This window comes from Oncorhynchus kisutch, linkage group LG15 (genome assembly GCF_002021735.2).
Source record: "Oncorhynchus kisutch isolate 150728-3 linkage group LG15, Okis_V2, whole genome shotgun sequence".
NCBI lineage: Eukaryota > Metazoa > Chordata > Actinopteri > Salmoniformes > Salmonidae > Oncorhynchus > Oncorhynchus kisutch.
This window is the reverse complement of record NC_034188.2, coordinates 46,734,183-46,754,551: the sequence shown is the minus strand read 5'-3', so window position 1 is coordinate 46,754,551 and position 20,369 is coordinate 46,734,183. Positions and strand designations below refer to the sequence as shown.

At 39.8% G+C, this 20,369-nt stretch overlaps 1 protein-coding gene across 3 annotated transcripts in view; it reads left to right on the top strand.

Moving 5' to 3' along the window:
• Nucleotides 1-20,369, top strand: part of LOC109906302 (beta-1,3-glucosyltransferase) — a 132,918-nt gene that overhangs the window by 749 nt on the left and 111,800 nt on the right. For 2 of the 3 annotated variants that reach the window (XM_031790362.1, XM_020503949.2), the window contains exon 2: nt 18,090-18,124. The exons of the other annotated variant lie outside the window; for it this stretch is intronic. In XM_031790362.1, coding sequence (XP_031646222.1) covers nt 18,090-18,124 — 35 coding nt within the window. The remainder of the gene's footprint in view (nt 1-18,089; nt 18,125-20,369) is intronic. 3 annotated transcript variants of the gene reach the window in all.

Below are 20,369 nucleotides of genomic sequence, written 5' to 3'. Positions count from 1 at the left end.
TGGGTGTGAGAGTTGTAGCCTTCGTTCTCTGAGAAATACTTTTACAATTGTATCCCGTTGTATTCTTTGATAACTTCACCCAATAACTCAACGCGATGCATGCATGTGCGACGAATTGCTGACAGCAGCTCAGTGGCTAACTTTAAAATAGCGCGCTATTGCATTAATTCAGGTAACAGATTAACAATACCTAAAGACTGCAGCCAGGCATAATGCATTATGTTGTGGTTATGCATCGTAAGACTTGTCATAAGAATGTATGACCCATAAGGTATCCCGAGTGGTGCAGCGGTCTAAGGCACTGCATCTCACATGCTGACCAGACCGGACAAGGCATCGCAAAATAAATTTAAAAATCTATGTTATTCAATTATTGCACCCACACTGCTGGCGTGTGTCCTGCCTCTCCCATCTCCTCATTGGTTTATAGAAGCAGGTACCCACGTGCCATCTCCTCATTGGTTATACCCATGTAGGTGATTGAAAGACAAACTGTTTTGCCGGTAGTCGTGGTAATACTTTGACATTTTAGATGCCAATCACTGTATAAGTTCAAAGATGAAAAAGCCTGGAAGGAGGAGAGATGACAAGAAACGATTCGGTTGGCCGTTTTATGTGTGGATTAATTTTCGGAGTAGAGGACCTTGTGCATTTCAGGTAAAATAACAACTCAATGTTTATATCCCAGGACAAATTAGCTAGCAACAGCAAGCTAGCTAAATAGGACAAATTAGCTAGCAAGTGCAAGCTAACTAGCTAAATTGCCATACATATTTAATGCTTTTCGACCTGTCCCTAAATTCATGTAATTGGTTTTGATATTTTAACCTGTGTGTCGTGATCACTTTTGGTGTAGGGGGACAAAATCAATTTATGCACAATGGCGCACGCGCGCAGCCGGTTTGGGTTCCGTGTCAGTGCTCGAGGCGTCACTACAGACAATAATGGTTCGAATCCAGGCTGTTTCACAACCGGACGTGATTGGGAGTCCCATAGGACGGTTCACAATTGGCCCAGCGTTGTTAGGGTTTGGCCGGGGTAGGATGCAATTGTAAATAAGAATTTGTTCTTAACTGACTTGCCTAGTTAAATAAAGGTTACATTTTAAGTATTAATAATGATCCATTTCAATGATCCTGACTAAATGTTAAATAAGAACTTATAAAGTATGGAAAATAATGTTTTTCTCTCTGTTATTCAGCAAACCTGGGTTCAAATTAGAGGTCGACCGATTATGATTTTTCAACGCCGATACCGATTATTGGAGGAACAAAAAAAAGCCAATACCGATTAATCGGCCGATTTATTTTTGTTTTTTAAAAGTAAATATGTATGTGTAATAATGACAATTACAACAATACTGAATGAACATTTTTATTTTAACTTAATATAATGCATGAATAAAATCTATTTAGTCTCAAGTAAATGAAACATGTTCGATTTGGTTTAAATAATGCAAAGACAGTGTTGGAGAAGAAAGTAAAAGTGCATTATGTGCCATGTAAAAAAGCTAACGTTTAAGTTCCTTGCTCAGAACATGAGAACATATGAAAGCTGGTGGTTCCTTTTAACATGAATCTTCAATATTCCCAATTAAGAAGTTTTAGGTTGTAGTTATTATAGGACTATTTCTCCCTATACCATTTGTATTTCATATACCTTTGACTATTGGATGTTCTTATAGTCACTATAGTATTGCCAGTCTAATCTCAGGTGCTGTTTGAATGAATGCTTACGAGCCTGCTGCTGCCTACCACCGCTCAGTCAGACTGCTCTATCAAATATCAAGTCATAGACTTAATTATAATATAATAAACACACAGAAATACGAGCCTTAGGTCATTAATCTGGTCAAATCTGGAAACTATAATTTCGAAAACAAAATGTTTATTATTTCAGTGAAATACGGAACCTTTCCGTATTTTATCTTAATGGGTGGCATCCCTAAGTCTAAATATTGCTGTTACATTGCACAACCTTCCAATGTTGTGTCATAATTATGTACAATTCTGGCAAATTAATTGCGGTCTTTGTTAGGAAGAAATGGTCTTCACACATTTCGCAACAAGCCCAAACTGCTGCATATACCCTGACTCTGCTTTCACAGAACACAAGGGAAGTGACACAAATTCCCTAGTTAAAATATATTAGCAGGCAATATTAACGAAATATGCAGTTCAAAAAATAAAAAAATAGTGTATTGATTTTAAGAAAGGCATTGATGTTTATGGTTAGGCACACATTGGTGCAACGACAGTGCTTTTTTCACGAATGCGCTTGTTAAATCATCACCCGTTTGACGTGTAGGCTGTGATTCGATGATAAATTAACATGCACCGCATTGATTATATGCAACGCATATAAGTTAGATAACTACACATGGTTGATGATATTACTAGTTTAACTAGTGATTATGTTAAGATTGTTTTTTATAAGAGAAGTTTAATGCTAGCTAGCAACTTACCTTGGCTTCCTGCTGCACACGTGTAACAATTGGTCAGCCTGCCACTCAGTCTCTCGTGGAGTGCAATGTAATCGGCCATAATCGGCTTCCAAAAATGCCGAATACCGTTTGTTATGAAAACGTGAAATCGGCTCTAATTAATCGGCCATGCCGATTCGGTCGACCTCTAGCTCAGACTATTTGAGTTCTTTAAAATACACTACATGACCAAAAGTATGTGGACACCTGCTCATCCAACATCTAATTTGAAAATCATGGGCATTAATATTGAGTTTGTCCCCCCCCCCTTTGCTGCTACAACAGCTTCCACTTTTCTGGGAAGGCTTTCCACTAGATGTTGGAACATTGCTGCGGGGACTTGCTTCCACTTAGCCACAAGACCATTAGTAAGGTCGGCACTGATGTTGGGTGATTAGGCCTGGCTCGCAGTCGGCGTTCCAATTCATCCCAAAGGTGTTCGATGGGGTTGAGGTCAGGGCTCTGTGCAGGCCAGTCAAGTTCTTCCACACCGATCTCGAGAAATGATTTCGGTATGGACCTTGCTTTGTGCACAGGTGCATTGTCATGCTGAAACAGGAAATGGCCTTCCCCAAACTGTTGCCATAAAGTTGGAAGCACAGAATTGTCAATAATGTCATTGTATGCTGTAGCGTTAAGATTTCCCTTCATTAAAATTAAGGGGATTAGCCCGAACCATGAAAAACAGCCCCAGACTGCTTCTCCACCAAACTTTACAGTTTGGAACTAGGTAGTTGGTGTTGCAACCGAGGACAGATGAATTTGACGTGTTTCAGTACTTGGCGGTCTCGTTCTGTGAGGTTATGTGGCCTACCACTTCGCAGCTGCGCTGCTGTTGCTCCTAGACTTTTCCACTTCACAATAACAGCACTTAGACTGGACCAGGGCAGCTCTAGCAGGGCAGAGATTTGACTAACTGACTTGTTGGAAAGGTGGCATGCTGTAGCCTAGTGGTTAGAGCATTGGACTAGTAACCGAAAGGTTGCAAGTTCGAATCTCCGAGCTGACAAGGTACAAATCTGTCATTCTGCCCCTGAACAGGCAGTTAACCCACTGTTCCTAGGCCGTCATTGAAAATAAGAATTTGTTCTTAACTGACTTGCCTAGTAAAATAAAGGTAAAATAAAAAAATGACAGTGCAATGTTGAAAGTCACTGAGCTCTTCAGTAAGGCCATTCTACTGCCAATGTTTGTCTATAGAGATTGCATGGCTGTCTACTCGATTTTATACATGTCAGCAACGGGTGTAGCTGAAATAGCCAAATCCACTAATTTGAAGAGGTGTCCACATACTTTTGTATATCTAGTGTAATTTGAGGGGAGGTTTCCTGGACACAGATTAAGCATAGTCCTGGACTAAAAAGTGCTTTCAATGGAGATTCTCTATTGAGCTTGCTTTTTAGTCCAGGAATAGGCATAATCTATGTCCGGGAAACCGCCCTCGAGTGTTTGTCAGGTGGGCAGTGTTTGCTCTGTTGGGACTTTTCTATTGGTTCCATTGGAACAGGCAGGCTCATTGGAAGAGGCAGGCTCAATCAGGCACAGCTAAAGCGTTTGAAATTATTTAAAGGCCCCCACCAGAGTGCAATGTCGCCCCTATTTCAGCATAACTTCTGTCCTAGAGCGTAAATTGTAGTTTTTAGGTTCTACCTCTGAAGAATGACGCAGGCTGCTAATACATATTCACAAATTGGGCGTGGGAACGCTGTGGTGATTTCTATCTCCAAAGAAACTTGACAAATGATCCAAAGGATGATTTATAATTTGCTGGTAAAAAAAGTGGAGGTGCTAAAACACACCCCATACTTTCATTTGCTCCATGGCTCAGGCAGCCAAGCGTAGACTACGGCGACAAGCTGTTTGGCTCAGCCAAAGATTATCTATTATATTGCTCCGCTCAGTTGCGACTTGTGAAGATGGAAGTACTTTGCATGTGTTTATGATTAATAAATAATGCCATGCTGGTGGGTGGCAACATTCAAATAAAACCCAGCCCTGAAAAGAAACGTAGACTCTAAAGTAGTTGCATGTCATATCATAGGGGAAACGCATGGCATTGGCATGAAAAAGATCAGAAGTTACCCCTTTGGATTTCCCACTTCAACCTCAATATATCATACTTTGACTAAAACAATGACTTATTGACTTATCCTTGTGTAACATCATGGGTAGGCTAAGAAAAAAAAAAGGGAATTTCTGAATTTCTGCTCTTGTGGGCGTTTAATCATTTAGGATTTGAACTCAGGTCTGCTTTTCATTATTCACCATAGTGGTTACAGATTGTTGTTACTAACAGCCTCATGAACATGAATTGTAATCGTTGAATGGCATAAGTGAATGGAATAGATGTTACATGAATTCATCTGTAATACCAAAGGTTTATAGACTAGCCTATTGTATGGGCAACCAACTCGCTGGCCTTGTCTCTAGTGTCCATCCTGAGATTGAAAGATTGGGAGTTCGATCCCTGGCCGAGTCATACCAAAGACTGTAAAAAATGGGACCCGATGCGTCTCTGCTTGGCACTCAGCAGATAGATTGGCCGAGGTAAGGTCCTGCGATAGACTAGCATCCTGTCCAGGGGATATACTTGTACATCAAGCTGCCTCACGCTACAGAAACAGTATATGGTTCCTACTCCTATGAGCTATTCCGTCTCCTACCTACTTCTATTGTATGGACAGATCATTGCCTTGCTGTGGTTCAAGCAGATCTGTGGATGCATAGCCTGGCTGACCGGACTCACGTGGTACACTGGTCTGGACGAGTCCATTTGTTGGCGCAATATTCACACAGAAATTGGCTTGAGCTTTGATTGGTTCAACAACAAATAAAACCATGGGGGGGGGGGGGGTGGAGAACTCTCCTTGTTTGGATTTGAAAACCCAACAGTTGTATTGGAAGGGGGCAGCACTCGGTGTGTGTAGTTGTCCATGTGGGTGTTTAATTAAGTGAGAGGGGAACTAATCGACACTTCACTCTATTGTTTTGTTAACTGCTGTGTCTCAAGCCACTATCATTCAGTGTCCAATTTATATGAATAGAAAACCCTGAAAGTTCTTAAACATTCAACCAAACAATGCATGTACCGTGGGACTATATTATGGCTGAAGGTTTTAGCCCTGAAACCTTTGAGTGCTAAAGACCTGTGTGTGGATGGTGCTCAGAAATCAGCTCTCATCATGTCATTGGTGACTGTATAATGCATGTTTATATACAGTACAATATGATGCGTATCAGGGTAAGGGTCAACTACAATATCAATTCAGGCAGTAAATTGAAATCCATTTCATGAATTGAGAATGGACAATTATTTTCAATGAGAATTTGTCAATTCAGTAATTCAATTACTTCAACCGCTGAATTGATTGATTTGAAAATCACAAGAACTCCAACCCTGATGCACAGAATTAGACTAGAATAACAATAGAGTAAAATATTTCCCTATGATAGGAGTCAGGGTGAAAGAGGAAGATAGTTTAATCAGAGGAGCAACTGGATATGTTCGACCCTTAATTTCTGGTGATACCGTCACAGTGTTTTGCCATAAAAGCTCATTGCTCTTTCCTCCATCCTAGTACAGAACCCAGAGTAGTTCAAGGCTCATCTTCTTGACCAGCAGCATGATTCATTCTATATTTTTACCTTTGCGTTTGTGTGCGTGCGTGCTACCAACCACGAATGACATGACGGTCTCACAAAATCAATACATTTTCATGAAATAGGGCCTACCTTGTTGGTTTTTCCTAGTCCTAGTTTTCCTAGTGAAAACAGTTCTAATAAGGTGGCATTCTTAAGGTTTGCTGTTGCACTGAGAAAGGAAAGGGCAACCAGCTGAACAAATGTTGTCGTCACAACCAGTAAGAGGAAATGGCTTTGAGGCACAGGAGGTCACGCATGCATGAAATGTGGTGACACGTGAAACGCTTTCAAACAAAGTTCCCCTCGCTCTCAAATACTGACCACATTGCACACACCATCGCACGCAACTTGATTTTGTCCACCCACACCAGACGTGATCAGGACACGCAGGTTGAAATATCAAAACAAACTCGGAACCAATTATATTAATTTGGGGACAGGTCAAAAAGCATTAAACATTTATGGCAATTTAGCTAGCTAGCTTGCTGGTGCTAGCTAATTTGTTCTGGGATATAAACATTGGGTTGTTATTTTACCTGAAAGGCATAAGGTCCTCTACTCTGACAATTAATCCACAGATAAAACCGTCAACCAAGTTCCTTTCTAGTAATCTCTCCTCCTTCCTTTAGGCTTCTTCTTCTTTGGACTTGATATGGCGGTTGGCAACCAACTGGAGAGTGGACCACAGTTCATCTTTCAATCACCCACGTGGGTATATGCTCCTAAAAACCAATGAGGAGATGGGAGAGGCAGGACTTGCAGTACTTCGAGCGTCACAAATAGAACCAAGTTCATTTTATTTTTCATTTTATTTTGCAGCGCGTGCAACACGTCTGGTCTGGTCAGCATGTTAGACCATGTACATAGCTCACTATTCCCTTTGATATTTAGCAATCTGCAAGTGAATTGGGAAAGTGAAAACAGCAAGGCTAGCCTAATTATATGCTGGCAGCGCACGCCAAGCTGTCTTTTCCCTATCTTTCTCTAGGGACCTCCATGAAAGATGGCAAGTTGCGACAGATGTAGCAGAATGGGGAGTGAACTTGGATGTTTTCCTACAGGAAGCTGCCAAATGTTGCATTTTTAATCCTAGTTGATAGGATTGAGAGCCTGGAAGACCAGATGAGAATGTTGCAGACAGTCTTTCTGGTGGAACCCAGATCGTTTATGTTACTTACTCTGATTAATCCATCATTAAGTAGATTTTAGACCGCTTCCCATTTCTCAACTATTAATCAAGATTGGGATTTCGCACTCCGAACTTTTGTAGTTTATCTTTGGAATAATTTACATGCAACTGTAACACCCCTTCTCTCTAAGCCAGTGAACAGGCACAAGACAAGGTTTAGGTGAAATTGGCCTCCTCTCTGCTGAGGGAGATCTTATTAAAAACCCATATTTAAAAAACATTTTTTTGAGATCCTCTTAACAATCATATGAAATGGTCCTCAGATACGATACGTTTTGCCTATCATTTTGCCATTTCATCATTTTGTTATTTGGCCATTCACATCAGGTTTATGATAATTTCATAGTGGGTAAAGTGATACTTAAGGATTTTGGCAATGAAGTCCTTTACACTATCTACTTCCACGAGTCAGATGAACTCATGGATACCATTTTTATGTCCCTGTAACCTGTACGGAGGTAGTTATGTGAGCCAATGCTAATTAGCGTTAGCGCAATGACGGAGTCTATGGTATCTGCTAGCAGTCTATGCACCAACGCTAGTTAGCAACTTCCTTCAAACTGCACACAGAGACACAAAAATGGTATCCACAAGTTCATCTGACTCTGGGGAAAGTAGATAAAGGGCTTCAAAATCATGAAGTATCCCTTTAAAGTCCTGGTCTGCCCACCCACTATATCTAACTATAAGAGGAGCTAATGCAGTCATCACTATGGACATCATTCAGCTCTACTCTGTCGGCTGTAATGAATTGCTCCCGCACAGTAGGAATTAAGTGTGTCAGTTGTACTGTAGCTACTGTGTGATTGAGCTGTACTGTGGTAGGTCTATAGAATTGTATGAGAGTGAATTATAGGATCTCTATGGGTAGGTCTGTGTGTGTGTCAGCTGTACTGTAGGACTGTGTGTGTCAGTGTATTTCAGCCATATGGCAGCACTGTGTGCTACATTGTTCCTTTAATCAGCTGTTCTGAAGGCCCCCCTCCAGTAAAACCATGTTCCTATTCGGCCTGGTAATAAAGAAATGCAGCGGCCATAACTAAAGCCAAACAAGTTTCTCGTGTGTGTGTCCGCACGGCAAGCATTTGTACATTCTCTATGCCAAAACAGTACAGAGTTACTGTAGTCACTCACCTTTCTAGTCATCTTGAAACAGCTAGGTCTAGTCTTGAAGTCACTTAGGGGAAATTCAACGGTGATGAAATTATGCTTTGACTCAGGTATTTCACTGTAAAATCTATGCCAAACAAAAATCATTGATTTCAAAGTTTAACAACCCATACAACTCTATGCACAAGGACTACTTTGAACAATTTACACAGTATATTTTACAATAACACATTTACTGGATGATCTGTGCCGATGCAATGTTTGGTAACAGAATAATGGTAAAATCTCCCTCAGTTTTTTATGCGACCACGTTTTCAAAAAATCTGTTTTGAATTAATATTCAAACATGTCTGCAGAAAGAATGAGGTGGTGTCAGCTATAGGGCTGTGGCGGTCTTGGAATTGGAGGTTACAGTAATTGGCCAGGCCAATATACACGGTCAATGACATAATTGTTAAAGGTTGGCTTTATTTCTGCAGCTTCTCTATTACCATTACACATCGTTATTATCAGTAGCATTTCATTATTTTTATTACCTTATTACCTCTAAATATTAGTCTCGTATACAAGTTAAGAAATGTCAGAAAGGAGAGGATTGTCACATTTTCATATTGACACAACTTAACACAGGCTATCGGCCTCAAAAGAAACGTGCAATTTCTCTATTGCATTACACATCGTTACTGGTTTCTTTCCTTTTTCATTTATTTTTTTGTATTGTTTCTGATGTGTCCATTTTGTTTAAATGTGTGTTACTGTTGTCTTAGGCTTTTAAGACCCGATGTAAAAAATAAAATAAAAATAAAATTCTGTTTGTACACTTGTTTACATGGATGCTTCTTAATAAAACGTATTTTAAACCAGCCATTACACTTTGTTATTATCATGCCATTTTATTATTATTATTCAGGTTATTAATAATAAATATTAATTTACAAATTAAGGAATGTCTGGTTGGACAGAATTTGTCACATTTTCGTATTGACACAGCATGACAGAGTCAAAATAAAGATGTATGCCCACCTTGTCCTTGTCTGTTAACTTTTCTGTATATAACATTTCTCAATCTGGATCCTATTTTGATGCTAAAACCATTCTCACGAAGTCCGATGTGTTTTTCCCCCACTTTAACCTAAATATTTGCATAACTTCACAAACCCTACTGTTGCTGCCATTTGATGGCAGTGGCATTGGCATACAGTGCCTTGCAAAAGTATTCGGCCCCCTTGAACTTTGCGACCTTTTGTCACATTTCAGGCTTCAAACATAAAGATATGAAACTGTATTTTTTTGTGAAGAATCAACAACAAGTGGGACACAATCATGAAGTGGACAGACATTTATTGGATATTTCAAACTTTTTTAACAAATCAAAAACTGAAAAATTGGGCGTGCAAAATTATTCAGCCCCTTTACTTTCAGTGCAGCAAACTCTCTCCAGAAGTTCAGTGAGGATCTCTGAATGATCCAATGTTGACCTAAATGACTAATGATGATAAATACAATCCACCTGTGTGTAATCAAGTCTCCGTATAAATGCACCTGCACTGTGATAGTCTCAGAGGTCCGTTAAAAGCGCAGAGAGCATCATGAAGAACAAGGAACACACCAGGCAGGTCCGAGATACTGTTGTGAAGAAGTTTAAAGCCAGATTTGGATACAAAAAGATTTCCCAAGCTTTAAACATCCCAAGGAGCACTGTGCAAGTGATAATATTGAAATGGAAGGAGTATCAGACAACTGCAAATCTACCAAGACCTGGCCATCCCTCTAAACTTTCAGCTCATACAAGGAGAAGACTGATCAGAGATGCAGCCAAGAGGCCCATGATCACTCTGGATGAACTGCAGAGATCTACAGCTGAGGTGGGAGACTCTGTCCATAGGACAACAATGAGTCGTATATTGCACAAATCTGGCCTTTATGGAAGAGTGGCAAGAAGAAAGCCATTTCTTAAAGATATCCATAAAAAGTGTCGTTTAAAGTTTGCCACAAGCCACCTGGGAGACACACCAAACATGTGGAAGAAGGTGCTCTGGTCAGATGAAACCAAAATTGAACTTTTTGGCAACAATGCAAAACGTTATGTTTGGCGTAAAAGCAATACAGCTCATCACCCTGAACACACTATCCCCACTGTCAAACAAGGTGGTGGCAGCATCATGGTTTGGGCCTGCTTTTCTTCAGCAGGGACAGGGAAGATGGTTAAAATTGATGGGAAGATGGATGGAGCCAAATACAGGACCATTCTGGAAGAAAACCTGATGGAGTCTGCAAAAGACCTGAGACTGGGACGGAGATTTGTCTTCCAACAAGACAATGATCCAAAACATAAAGCAAATTCTACAATGGAATGGTTCAAAAATAAACATATCCAGGTGTTAGAATGGCCAAGTCAAAGTCCAGACATGAATCCAATCGAGAATCTGTGGAAAGAACTGAAAACTGCTGTTCACAAATGCTCTCCATCCAACCTCACTGAGCTCGAGCTGTTTTGCAAGGAGGAATGGGAAAAAATGTCAGTCTCTCGATGTGCAAAACTGATAGAGACATACCCCAAGCGACTTACAGCTGTAATCGCAGCAAAAGGTGGCGCTACAAAGTATTAACTTAAGGGGGCTGAATAATTTTGCACGCCCAATTTTTCAGTTTTTGATTTGTTAAAAGAGTTTGAAATATCCAATAAATGTCGTTCCACTTCATGATTGTGTCCCACTTGTTGTTGATTCTTCACCAAAAAATACAGTTTTACATCTTTATGTTTGAAGCCTGAAATGTGGCAAAAGGTCGCAATACTTTCGCAAGTCACTGTATGTTCTTCAAAGAGAGCATGACTTAATGGGCGGATCGAATCCCCAAGCTGACAAGGTAAAAACCTGTCGTTCTGCCCCTGAACAAGGCAGTTGTTATGGATATTTCAAACTTTTTTAACAAATCAAAAACTGAAAAATTGGGTGTGCAAAATGATTCAGCCCCTTTACTTTCAGTGCAGCAAACTCTCCAGAAGTTCAGTGAGAATCTCTGAATGATCCAATGTTGACCTAAATGACTAATGATGATAAATACAATCCACCTGTGTGTAATCAAGTCTCCGTATAAATGCACCTGCACTGTGATAGTCTCAGAGGTCCGTTAAAAGCGCAGAGAGCATCAGAGAGCATCATGAAGAGGGGGCTGAATAATTTTGCACACCCAATTTTTCAGTTTTTGATTTGTTAAAAAAGTTTGAAATATCCAATAAATGTCGTTCCACTTCATGATTGTGTCCCACTTGTTGTTGATTCTTCACAAAAAAATACAGTTTTATATCTTTATGTTTGAAGCCTGAAATGTGGCAAAAGGTCGCAAAGTTCAAGGGGGCCGAATACTTTCGCAAGGCACTGTAATGCCTGGAATATTTACATTTTGGAGAATATCTTGTACAATGAGTTAAAGTTATGTATAGTAACCCTAGGTGTGAAATAGTAAATAATGGCTAGTTCTCAGAAAGTATTAAACTGTCAAGAGGAGGAAAACAAGGTTGTCCACTATCGGCATATATATTTATTATGGCCATTGAAATGTTAGATATTAAAATCAGATCCAACAATAATATTAAGGGGCTAGAAATCCAAGGCTTAAAAATAAAGGTGTCATTGTACGCTGATGATTCATATTTTCTTATAAATCCACAATATGGATTCCTCCACAGCCTCATAGAGGATATAGATACTTGGATTACAACCAAATTATGATAAATGTACATATTGGATCACTAAAAAAGACAACTTTTACATTACTGTGTAGTTTACCAATAAAATGGTCTGATGGGGAATTGGAAATACTCCGTAGTCATATCCCGAAAGAAAGGAATGATCTCACTGCAATATTTTTTTAAATATAAAGTTTACCAAAATAGATAAGATCTTGATACCATGGAAAGGAAAATACCTGTCTGTTTGTGGAAAAATCACCCTGATTAACTCTTTAGTCATATCACAGTTTACCTATTTGCTTATGGTCTTGCCTACACCTAGCGACTTGTTTAAAAAAATTAAATGAGCAAAAAATATACCTTTTTACTTGGACCGTCAAGTCAGACTAAATTAAACGGGCCTATTTATATAATTAATATAATTTCAGAGGGCAGAAATGATTCAATATTAAAGCATTAGACCTCTCACTAAAGGCTTCAGTCATACAAAAGTTATACTTAAATCTGAACTGGTTCTCTAGCAAATTAGTAAGAATATCTCACCCCATGTTCAAGAATGGCCTTTTTCCCTTTATTCAGATGACAAACTCTCACTTTCGGTTATTTGAAAATGAAATTATGATAAATAAAAAAGCATACCAGTTTCATGTAAGGACCAAAACATTTACAGCTCTGCCATATAGATTGCAAAATAGTTGAGAATAGATTTTCGATGTACCAATTCCATGGCACATGGTTTATGAACTAATACACAAAACAACGCCAGATTGTCCCCCACCATAATTTGCAAATAAATTCATTAAAAATCCTACAATGTGATTTTCTGGGATTTTTTTCTCTCATTTTGTCTATCATAGTTGAAGAGTACCTATGATGAAAATGACAGGCCTCTCTCATCTTTTTAAGTGGGAGAACTTGCACAATTGGTGGCTGACTAAATACTTTTTTGCCCCACTGTATATTGGGTGGGACAAATCATATTTTTCCCAGGATGGGGGGGTCGTGTCCCCCCTGGGATTTCCGCCTATACCCCAAACAGGGAAACCGTTCCCAATCAAAGCTATAACATACTCTATTAAGGCAGTTATTTATCTTACAACTTGTCCTTGTGGTAAAAATTATGTGAGCAAAACAAAACGCAAACCAAAAGTAAGACTCTCTGAGCATCGTAGCACCATTAGGTGCAAAAACTCGACTTACCCAGTTGCGACCCACTTTTTAAAAAAGCGAACCACTCTATTTCATCCCTTCGCTATATCGGCATCGAACGCATCACCATCCCTAATAGAGGGAGGGACCTTGACAATTTATTGTTAAAACAAATTAAATCTTTTAATTTAAAGACCCTTGCTCCTTTCAGTCCCAATGTAGAGTTTTAGCCATGTTTGTACAGTGCATTCGGTAATTATTCAGACCCCTTGACCTTTTCCACATTTTGTTATGTTACAGCCTTATTCTAAAATGTTTTAAATTATTGAATTTTTTCCCCTCATCAATCTACACTCAATACCTCATAATGAAAACAGGTTTTTGAAATGGTTGAAAATGTATTAAAAATAAAAAACTGAGGCACAATATCTGAGGCACAGATCTGGGGAAGGGTACCAAAAAATGTCTGCAGTGGCCTCCATCATTCTTATATGTAAGAAGTTTGGAACCACCAAGACTCTTCCTAGAGCTGACCGCCCGGCCAAACTGAGAAATCAGGGGAGGGGGGGGTGGGGGGCTTGGTCAGGGAGTTGAACAAGAACCTGATGGTCACTCTTACAGAGCTCCAGAGTTCCTCTGTGGAGATGGGAGAAACTTCCAGAAGGACAACCATCTCTGCAGCACTCCACCAATCAGGCATTTATGGTAGAGTGGCCAGACGTAAGCCACTCCTCAGTAAAAGACCGCTTGGGAGTTTTCCAAAAGGCACCTAAAGGACTCGCAGACCATGAGAAACAAGATTCTCTGGTCTGATGAAACCAAGACTGAACTCTTTTGCCTGAATGCCAAGTGTCACATCTGGAGGAAACAAGGGGCACCATCGTTCAAGCATGGTGGTAGCTGCATCATGCTGTGGGGATGTCTGTCATCGGCAGGGACTGGGAGACTAGTCAGAATTGAGGGAAAGATGAACGGAGCAGCTTTGCTCCCTCTTGGCATTCTCTCAACCAGCTTCATGAGGTAGGCACGTGGAATGCATTTTAATTTACAGGTGTGCCTTGTTAAATTGTGGAATTTCTTTCCTTAATGTGTTTGAGCTAATCAGTTGTGTTGTGACAAGGTAGGGGTGGTATACAGAATATAGCCCTATTTGGTAAAAGACAAAGTCCATATTATGGCAAGAACATCTCAAATAAGCTAAGAGAAACGACAGTCCGTCATTACTTTAAGACATGAATGTCAGTCAATTCGAACAATGTCAAGAACTTTGAAAGTTTCTTCAAGTGCAGTTGCAAAAACTATCAAGCGCTATGAAGAAGCTGGCTCTCATGAGGATTGACACAGGAAAGGAAGACCCAGAGTTACCTCTACTGCAGAGGATAAGTTCATTAAAGTTAACTGCACCGCAGATTGCAGCCCAAATAAATGCTTCACAGAGTTCAAGTAACAGACATATCTCAACATCAACTGCTAAGAGGATGACTGCATGAATCAAGCCTTCATGGTCAAATTGCTGCAAAGAAACCAGTACTAAAGGACACCAATAAGAGCAAGAGACCAAGAAACACAAGCAATGGACATTAGACTGGTGGAAATCTGTCTTTTGGTCTGATGAGTCCAAATTTGGGATTTTTGGTTCCAACCGCCGTGTCTTTTTGAGGCGCAGAGTAGGTTAACGGATGATCTCCACGTGTGGTTGCCTGGTGGTTCCCACCAGGAAGCATGGCAGAGGAGGTGTTATGGTGTCGGGGTGCTTTTCTGGTGACACTGTGATTTATTTAAAATTCAAGGCACACTTAAACAGCATGACTATCACAGCATTCTGCAGCAATACGCCATCCCATCGGGTTTGCGCTTAGTGGGACTGTCATTTGTTTTTCAACAGAACAATGACCCAACACACCTTCAGGTCGTGTAAGGGCTATTTGACCAAGGAGAGTGATGGAGTGCTGCATCAGATAACCTGGGCTCCACAATCACCCAACCTCAACCCAATTGAGATGGTTTGGGATGAGTTGGACCGCAGAGAGAAGGAAAAGCAGCCAACAAGTGCTCAGCATATGTGGGAACTCATTCAAGACTGTTGGAAAAGCATTCCAGGTGAAGCTGGTTGAGAGAATGCCAAGAGTGTGCAAAGCTGTCATCAAGGCAAACTTTGAAGAAGTTTGTTGGCTACTTTGAAGAATCTAAATTATAAAATACATTTTGAGTTGTTGAACACTTTTTTGCTAACTACATGTTTCCATATGTGTTATTTCATAGTTTTGATTTCTTCACTATTATTATACAATGTAGAAAATAGTAAACATTAAGAAAACCCTTGAATGAGTAGGTGTGTCCAAATTTTTGACTGGTACTGTATAAAAAATGTGTCTGTTTTGTCTTGTATTTAAGTGTTGACAGCCAGTAGACACCATGTTTATTTATATTTTGAGGTTGGACGTTAGCAAGTTGGGCACACCGATTGGTGTCACCTCTTTAGTCAGTATATGTTACACCTGTGCTGCCTTGTCATCTCATATGTCAGAAGGTGTTTCAGTTGTGCCGGCACAGGTGAGATTTAAAATAGGCTGGCTCAGTGCTTCAGTTGATTTGAGTGATGTGGAGGATTAACACCTTAAATTGGCTCTCCTTTATTGGTTCTTCCCTTTTTTCATTTTTGCTCCACATTTTTTGGTTTGCTTCCTGTCTTTTACGTTTGTGAGTTTTCATTTTGTTTGCCTTCTCTTGGGCAAATTTTGCCTTCTCTTGGGCCCTCAATGTGGGTGTCTTTTAGGTCCTAGTTGTTGTTGCTAGTGGTCACCCCCATGAGTTTCCATGCCCTAATGAACATCTGAGAGTTACTGGAGAATTTACAACTTTTTGTAAGAACATAGTATATGGGATTGATTTTAAGAAATTTATCTTAATTCATTTGATCATTATTGTTTCTTTTCCAAGAAAAACAAAACCCTCAGGATTTCCGTTAGGAAAATATGGCGCTGTACAACGTGACTGGCCCAACCGGAGATTCAGTGAAAATAATAATCTCATTGATTTATCAAGACCAGTCCCCATGCTTGTCTCAGAGCAGTGTGAAACGGTGCTGAAATAGTTGACCACACGCAGGTAGGCTATTGCTTCAAATCATATTATAACAATTGGATGACTTTGGGTGTTCCAGTAAGCAACTATTTGTTGCCTTCATTAGGCTACTTTATTCCAATATTTCTGTCATTCAGTGATATTTATTCCCATAATTCGTTATGGATCCAGATGTGGTTAGAAAACAATGCATTTGGTTAACTCGGTAAGGGTATATTGTCCTGCTGATAGGCCTTCAAGGTTGGATAGAATGATATTGTTCAACAAGCGTTTTGTACTCATAAATTCATATTTCATGAATCTTGGCTCAACAATTCTGTATAATTCACCATATTACAATACATTCGCTCCATTACAATTAGCTGCCATGTCTTTAACATGAAACAATAACACGGTGCACCATAATTAGCAAATTTCCTCATTATTCAATTGAGGTTTGAATCTTTAGTAGTTGTAGGTAGAAACGATTGACTCTTTCTCAGTGTACATAATGTGTGGGCTGGTTGATGAAATTAATCTCTTGTGTGGCTCAGTTGGTAAGAAGATGTCACTAGCAATGCCGAGGTTGCGTTTCTATTGCCACAGATGCACATACTCTAAAAATACATATTCCAAAAAAATGTAAGCAATAAGGCACGCGTTGGTGTGGTATGCAGCCAGGGATGTTCTTAGGCACAACGCAACGCCAATCAGCATTCCGAGCTCGAACCACCGTTTATAATATGGAATCTACAACACAGATGTGGAAAATGTTTAGAGGTGTTAAGTACATATAAAGTATAAGCCAGGCCTGGGAAATTCCAGTCCTCGGGGGCCTGATTGGTCTTACACTTTCCCCCCATCCCTAGCAAACACACCTCATTTAAACTAATTGCATTTGTAACTGAAGTTTATGATTTGGTGATTATTGGAGCTTGGTTTATTTACTAGGACTGGGGAAAAAGTGTGACACAAATCAGACCCCTGAGGACTGGAGTTGCCCAGGCCTGTGCTAGGCAGTAGTATATTCATAAGGCTATATTCTGTGTCCTGGCCTAATCCTCAGATTAGGGCTCCAGCTTCTTAATCAACACCTCTCTCTTTATCTCTCTCTCTCTCTCTGTGTGTTTGAGCCTCAGAAGGCTATTTTACACAATACGGGAAATGTGACTCTTCAGCTCTATCTTGTAATTGCATGTAGATATGAAGCTGTTAGAAGCCCCAACACACACACACACGCAGCCAGCTAATGTTGAATTGACTAGTATAGAAATATATTCTCCAAACTGCTGTTTTGATCCTCAGTATTGATTTGGAATCCTCATGTGAAGGCCCCTTTTGCCTTGAATCGATAGAGTTAAAATTGGATATAGGCTTCCCATGGTCTAATTGCAAACTTTCATAGATGAATGGTGGTGCACACAGACTGAGTACAATCAGAAACAGACACACACGGGAAAGAGCTTCCTCCCTGAGGGTCTGTTAAATATCCTGGTAACTAACCTTTCTGCTATGATGGGCCCCAATGATGTTTCATTAGGCAGGTTCCTCTATACTGATTAGAGTCGTGACTATAAACCCCTCGGGATAATATATATCTTTGGTGCACATTTCTGTCAACCAGTCTAAATGGTTTGACTTGCCTAGTTAAAGGTTAAATAAAATAAATAAACAATTCATTGTCAGGCTTTCAGTGATTTCAGTGTCTCATTTCGATTTATCATTTCTTTTTCTCCCTTTTTCTCCCTCATTCTTTGAAGTTCCTGCCAACATTGCCACCAGCAACTCAAGACGGGTAAGGATACTTTTTTTGGTTAATTGCGTCATGGTGCCACAATTATGCAAATTTCACTCAGATTTAATTTGGGTGCCTGTTACTAATTTGGGCTGATTGGTATGCTTCTCATATTTCTACCCGGTTCCCTCATCAACCCCTATTAAAGGTTTTGATTTCTTAAGCAACCTCAATCAAATCCAAGATGTTCTCTTCTCTATCAACCGCTTGATCAATGGCCTCCTGGTCAAATCACCGCTATCACTACAAATCCATACCCTTTTTATCTCTTATTTTTCTCGCCCTCAAATAGTGGATCCTTTACTGTTGCTCTTGCTGTTCTTTTCCTTTTTTTGTTTTCAATCAGTCCTGTGTACTTGCCTCTCAATAAATAATGAGGGTGTTCAGTCACTATAATTGTTATCAGTGTGAGGGGAACTCTGACAGAAGCGCTTGTGGCTGAGCTGCTTAGCTTCACACTCTCTCCCCCGAAATTCTCTTTGTTTACCTTTGTCAGCAGTTTCTGCCTCCCCCGTTCTCCGCCTCCCCATTGTGTCCTCCCCCATCTACGTTCACAGTTTTATATAATATTTTTTTATTTGACTTTTATCAGTTTAAAACCGCGCCAGGCAGAGGAAAAAAATCACAAGGTGTAAAAAACTAGAGTGGAGGGTTGTCTCTTGTTTGCATTTGTCAATGTGCTCGAGCTGCAGTCACAGCCAGCAGACTTTCACCACTGGTTTAAGCTTCAAAGGATCTTTATTTGACTCCAAACTTTGTTTGCTTTGAGAATCCATTTCACTAACCACAAAAATGATTTTTATGTGAGTAAAGTCCTACCTTATTAAACACAATCACGACAGCTGGGATGGAAACAGGAAGTTTCGGGACAATTTGATAAATGCCAACAGATCATTTGTTTGTTCGACATGGTGGGATCGTTTTATGTCTGTAAAGTTAATTATGGGAGAAATTAAGGTGGAAACACCTTTATGTGCAAAAATGTATATACCGAACAAATAATATAAGTGCTACATGCAACAATTCCAGGAATTACAGATCCTTGTGACATGGAACCGTGCATTATCATGCTGAAACATGAGGTATATAGCGGCGGATGAATGGCACGACAATGGGCCTCAGGATCTCGTCACGTATCTCTGTGCATTCAAATTGCCATAAAAAAAGGCAATTGTGTTCATTGTCCGTAGCTTTTGCCTGCCCATACCATAACCCCATCGCCACCATGGGGCACTCTGTTCACAGTGTTGACATCAGTAAACATCTCGCCCACACGACCCCATACATTTGGTTTGCGGTTGTGAGGCTGGTTGGACGTACTGCAAAATAAGCTAAAATGACGTTGGAGGCAGCTTATGGTGGAGAAATTAACATTAAATTCTCTGCCACCATCTCTGGTGGACATTCCTGCAGTCAGCATGCCGGTTGCACACTCCCTCAAAACATTAGACATCTGTGGCATTGTGTTGTGTGACAAAAGTGGTCTTTTATTGTCCCCTGCACAAGGTGCACCTGTGTAATGATCATGCTGTTTAATCAGCTTCTTGATATGCCACATGCTGTCAGGTGGATTGATTATCTTGGCATAGGAGAATTAAAAAATATATATTTCACCTTTATTTAACCAGGTAGGCCAGTTGAGAACAAGTTCTCATTTACAACTGCGACCTGACCAAGATAAAGTAAAGCAGTGCGACACAAACAACAACAGAGAATTACACATGAAATAAACAAACGTACAGTCAATAACACAATAGAAACAGTCTATACAGTGTGTACAAATGACGTAAGGAGGTAAGGCAATAAATTGGCTATAGTAGCGAAGTAATTAAAATTGAGCAAATTAACACTGGAGTGATAGATGTGCAGATGATGTGCAAGTAGAAATATTGGTTTGCAAAAGAGAAGAAAAGTAAATAAAAACAATATGGGGATGAGGTAGGTTGATTGGATGGGCTATTTACAGATGGGCTGTGTACTGTACAGCTGCTCTGACAGCTGTTGCTTAAAGTTAGTGAGGGAGATATGTCTCCAACTTCATTCTCTGATCAGATCATTTTGATAGATTATTAACGTTTACTGATACCTAAAGTTGGATTAGAAAAGTATTTCGAAGTGTTTTGTGAAAGTTTATCGTCGACTTTTTTAATTTAAAAAAATGACGTAGCGTTTTCAAACAGTGTTTTTTTCTGAATCACACAGTTTCCATAGATGGCTATTTTAGGTATATATGGACCGATTTAAT